Here is a 5,511-nt window from a genome sequence, read left to right on the forward strand (position 1 = left end):
GGCCCGAGAGAGGCCACACACTATCTGGACTTTCCCCATTATCCTCCATCATGTGTGTTTTCTGCAGTAGCCTCTATGAAACCCGCGAGAAGATGATTTGACCTTTTCATGACTTCCTGCCGAGCTCCCTCAGTTTTATTGCTGTGGTTGGCCCGCATCAACTGTGTTGTCCATGACCCAGGGATGTCCCTAATGAAATCACAGGTGGGACTGAATCTGCTTTAGCTGAGCAACTCTCTCTCTCTCTCTGTCTCTGTCTCTACCTATTATCTTTTTTTTTTTTTTTTGTCTCCCCCACTCTCTCTCTCTCTTTCTCTCTCTCTCTCTCTCTCTCTCTCTCTCTCTCTCTCTCTCTCTCTCTCTCTCTTTCTCTGTCAGTCATACGGGCCTGTGTGGAAAATGAAATGATTGTTTTTTAAATAAAACAGGGGCTGAGCCCAGCGTGTGCTGCCAGAGATCCTGTCTGCTTCTCTGCAGTCGTACCAGTCTGCTCCCGGCCCAGATGAAAACGCTCTCTGCCACGCCGGGACCGCAAGCGTGTTTTCTTTCAGATCAAGAAACGTCAAGAATATTCCCCCTTACAGTGTCTTGACGGCCTACCGGTTATCGTACGTGATGTGAGTTGTTGCATTCATCGGGGCCTTGTCTGTCATCGCTTTCTCATTCAGGTCAATGGTTCCTTGTTTGAAACTGCCTGGCTGGGGAATACAGTACGAGGTGCCAGTGACAGTGTACATGTCCCTGTGTATGGCTCTGTAAACACCGAGGCCTGCTGCTGGGAGGGGCTATTCAGACTGCTGTTGATCTAGGCTGCTGGGGCTCTGGTCTGGCTGCCAGGCTAATGGTTACCTTTAATGTGAGGCCAGACAGGTCTGGTCCGTGTCTCTGGCACCCAGATAGCCTAGCACGATGAGTGGTGTGTGTGTGTGCGCGCGTGTGTGGTAGGGTGCGTGTTATGGATCTGAGTGAGTGGAGATCCCTCCACCACCGCCAGCCCCCCCCCCCCCCCTCCCTGTCCTGTGTGACTGTTGCCAGCTGTTTGGTATGGCGGCTCACAGGGGCACGAAGGGGGCCTATGACAGTGGGGGGGGGGGGGGGGGGGTGGGAGAAAGAAGCTTTGCTTCCGTTTCCTTCAGGCAGGTGCAAATAGCTGTCGTCAGATGGAAACTATTCTCAAATGGCAGTGTACTCACTCTCCCTTTCTCTCTCTTTCTCTCTCTCTGTCTGTCTCTTTCTCTCTCTCTCTCTCTCTCTCTCTCTCTCTCTCTCGCTCTCTCTGTCTCCCTTTCTCTGACTTTATTTCACTCCCTCTCCCCATTCATTCTCTCGTTCTCTGTTTACGTCACTCACTCTCCCTGTCTCTGTCCTTCTCTCTCTCCTCTCTATTTCACTCTTTCTTTCCCTCTTCTTTCCACTCATTCTCTCTCTGTCTCTCTCACGGCCTCTCTCACTCACATGCTCTGGCACGCCCGAGTGCACATACGTAAGCGTATATAATATATCCTGTGGCTGTGTTTGTGCAGAGTGCTGAGGGCTGTGAGGTGGGAGACAGATTCATTACATGACATGTCATTATTCTTTTCCATTTGGCCCAGGAGGATGGGGTCACACCTTCCACTGTCAGCTTATATTAGACCACTACCGCGAGCATGCACGCACACACACAAACAAACACGCGCGCGCGCACACACATGCTGTACACAGAATGCTCATTAGTGTGTACTCGAGACGCACAACGTGTAACTCTCGGACTAATAAATACATGGACGCACCGATCGGCCCAAACTGAGACTAAACATTTTGAACTCACCCTTCCCTCCGCATGCCCCGGTCTTTTCCACAGGGGCCCAGGCGAGCCCAGCTGTGTGACCCCAGGCCAGAGAGCTCCCAGTGGGCTCGTTGGGCCCCAGCACCCCACACCCCCCTCCCACTTCTCCTTCTACTCGGTCAGTGTGATAGGTCACACTCTAATCCTGCTGCTGCCCTCACCCCCTTGCCCTATGCTCTTCCCCATACAGAGATCAACCTCTCCACCCACACACACACACCGTGTCCAGAGTGGTGAGCCCCCTCTCTAACGGGCTACTTATCCCAAGCCCTAGCTCCTACCCCTGTCGAGGAGGGGAGAGGGGGAGATGGTGGATGTGCAGGCCTGTTTGGGTGGCCCTGCGCTGGGGTGGAGGCCCAGGTGTTCCCCCTGCTTATCACCACTCCCCCGGTGGTCCAGAGGCTCCGTCTGTATTCATGGCACACCCACACTCATCTCGTCTTATCGCTGTTTTTCATTCTCCCTCCCTCCCCGTCTCTCTCTCTTATTTTCTCAGTTTGCCTGTTTCTCTCAAACACTATCTTGCTTTTATGTCCTAACTTCCTGTGTACAAGTAGGATCTATTTTTGTTTTCACTTTCACTCGCTCGCTCTCGCTCCCTCTCTGATGTAGTACCTCTCATCCTTTTCTTTGAGTCTCAGTTACTAGACTTTTCCTCTATCCGTCTTACTCTGATTTTCTCTCCCTCCCCTCCCCTCTCCCTCCATACTCCCTCCCTCCCGCCCCCCTCCCTCCATCCTCCCCCCTTCTCCCTCCCTCCTCCCCCCTCCATCATCCCCCTCCTCCCTCCCTCCCTCCCTCCCTCCTTCCATCCTCCCCCTCCCCCCTTCTCCCTCCCTCCGTCCCCCCCTCCATCCTCCCCCTCCCTCCCTCCTCCCCCCTCCCTCCCTCCCTCCTCCCCCCTCCATCCTCCCCCTCCCTCCTCCCCTCCTCCCCTCCTCCCCCCTCCCTCTCTGAGGCCGGGGCCTGGCGGTGTGACATCAGCGTACAGGGGCTCCTTTCCGGGCCCCGCTGATGGACAGGAAGGAGCCGTCCAGCTCCGGGGACCACCTGTGGGGCTGCCCCTGTTTGGGTGGTCAGCCACCCCCGAACACATGACCAACGCGCTACGCATATCTGGACTAACCTCACTGTGAGGGCAGAGTCCACAGGTGCAGAGCTGGACAGAGGACAGGGGTCTGACGCATGACAGGGAACACAGGGGAACTTTGCTGGGGACGCCGAATGAACCAGACCCTGTAACACTTTAGAAAGGGAAAGCCTACCCTGTGTGTGTGTGTGTGTGTGTGTGTGTTTGTGTGTGTGTGTGTGTTTGTTTGCATGTAACATAGCAAAGGCAGGCAGCACACAAGCTGGAAAAAATGTGAATCGGGGCTGTTGAAAGTTGAGCCTAAGCTTCGTCCTCTCTCTCTCTCTGTCTCTCGCCCCCACTCCTCTCTCCCTCCCTCCCTCCCCCCTTCCTCAGCCCTCGTGTCCCCTTACCCCTGGGCTTAGCCTTAATCACCCTGAGCTACAGGGAGGAAATGTCCAGCTGGCTGCCTCGTTACTGTGGTCCCTGGGGGGTGACTCTTAACACACACACACACACACATACACACATATACACACACAGCCCAGTGACCCCCCCTCTCATTCTCTGACCAAAGCTTGTCACCCAGTGGTTGTATGTCTGGGCATCTCCCCATGTACATCTTTATCTCATGCAATAATGCTGTCAGGGCTCCAGCTAGCTGACCAACAGATCTGGCATGAGCCCGCTGACCCCTGACCCCTAGCCTCGTTCCTAATCCTGGCCTTAGGACAAGCCCCAGTCTTGGCTCTAGCTGTAGCCCAAGTCCTGTTCCTGACTTCTGGCTACTGACCAGGACTGCTGTAAGAGCCATAGAGACTCCCTTCTCTGCCCCGTCTGCCACTCAGAAGACTCGACCACGAGGAAGCGCCATCAATCAGTCATGGTTTCATTTCTTTTTGTCTCTGTGTGTTTTTTGTTCCAGGAGAGTGGATCCTAGCGACCACCCGAATCAATCCAGGGCGGGGCCCAGGGAGCCAGCCTCTTATCCAATCAGAGAGGACTACCCACCCAGTCAGGCTCGGTGCCGTTCCCCCATGAGGCAGGACGTCGCCCCTTCCCCCAAGCCTCACCGCCGCAACCACCTCTACGAGACAGTGGGCGAGGCGAGCTATCGCCAAGCTAGCCCCGGCCGCTACACCAGCCCGGAGCGCCGTGGCAACCAGGAGCGCTACGCTAGCCCCGAGCGCTACGGCTACAGGGACGGCAGGCAGAGAGACCCCAGACAGAAGAACCCCATGGTTGGAGCGGTGTAGGAGGAGCCACAGACCTGTCCGTCACCTGGGTTTCCATGGTTACCACACACACTACAGTTAAGCCTGCTAACCCTTAGGTGTGCCCCCACTGACGTGCTTCACCCATGGGCCGGTTAATGGGCTGAAGATGCTGATCTGTCAGGTGGCTGTCAGGAGGTCTATCCAGATATCATCAGGTCTACGAGAACTAAAGGGGGTTAAGCACCACAATCAGCACGGACCTGGGCTGAAAACCATTCCACTTCTCAATGCTCCCTGAAATATTGAAGTTCTTATGATACATGAACTGTCTTGTGTATTTTATACCGTTTGCATTGCGTTGTCTAGCTGCATGTCTGTCGCAGTATGCAAGTTAACTGATACTGACAAACCAGCCCCAACAGAAGATGCACAGGAAGGTGGATCTGCACGAAAATAAATAAATAACAAGATCTAAAGAACAGGAAGTCTTCCCTCCAAAGCATTCCCTGTCTTCCTGGTCCTGTTTGGACGCGTGTGTATTTTGAAGTGTTTATCTTCCCCTATTAGGTCGTGGGCCTCACTAAAGATTCCATTAGCCATCTTGTTCTTTATGTGTATTTCTCTGTTACTAACCCTATTATTTTGAATTAAAAGAGTTTTTATAAGTCTCCTGAGAGTGATCATTCTGAACGTATTGGTTGTGTGAGCGCTGGATCAGGTAATTACAGAGCAGCTGTCGACTTATTATGTTTACCTGATGTAGTCTTCTAGTGTGAGGGTGGACCTGCCTGTTAGCCTGTCCTGCTATTGACCATCACACTGCCTGGGTCACCCATCAAGATCATAGCCCATATTATATGGTTATGTCCAATAAACGTGTGCTTTTTACAAATATTTTGCAAATACACTGGAAATGATCCCATGCTCCTCCTTGAATCTGATTGGCCATTTTAGTCGTCTCACTTCACGCGTTGATCAAATTATGTCACAAGGAACTATGCTGTACTGCATGAATCCGCAATGTGACTCATCTCACCAAAATGATTAAGATTTTCAACCTAATTTATCCAGCTAAATGAGCTCTTTCAGATACAGACCCAGTCTCTGTGCCGATAATGACTGAGTCGTCCTCAACAATTAGAAAGGGGAGATTTCCTCTGAAGTGATTACCGCCCACTTTGCTCCCTCAGAACCCAAAACTGCAGCTGATTGGCTGAATGAGACTTGAAATAAGTACAATTACCGTTGGAGAGCGAACGAGAGGGGGGAGAGAGACACAAAGAGGGGAGAGAGGAAGGCTTTATCAGTTTGTGATAATCCCCACAGAGACCCGTGAGTATCTGAACCATCTGGAGATGTGTCCCCTTGTCCTCCAGAGTCTGTCCCCTCCGTGACTT

The 5,511-nt window shown here is 52.9% G+C and overlaps 1 protein-coding gene across 1 annotated transcript in view; it reads left to right on the forward strand.

The window, feature by feature from the left end:
* pard3ba (par-3 family cell polarity regulator beta a) overlaps positions 1-4,764 on the forward strand; it is a 62,892-nt gene extending 58,128 nt beyond the window's left edge. Inside the window, exon 21 of the mRNA XM_084668598.1 lies at positions 3,823-4,764. Coding sequence (XP_084524724.1) covers positions 3,823-4,153 — 331 coding nt within the window. The 3' untranslated portion in view covers positions 4,154-4,764. The remainder of the gene's footprint in view (positions 1-3,822) is intronic.
* Positions 4,765-5,511: the final 747 nt, after the last annotated feature.

Source organism: Hypomesus nipponensis, chromosome 12 (genome assembly GCF_054491055.1).
Source record: "Hypomesus nipponensis isolate SF chromosome 12, ASM5449105v1, whole genome shotgun sequence".
In the NCBI taxonomy this organism is placed as follows: Eukaryota; Metazoa; Chordata; class Actinopteri; order Osmeriformes; family Osmeridae; genus Hypomesus; species Hypomesus nipponensis.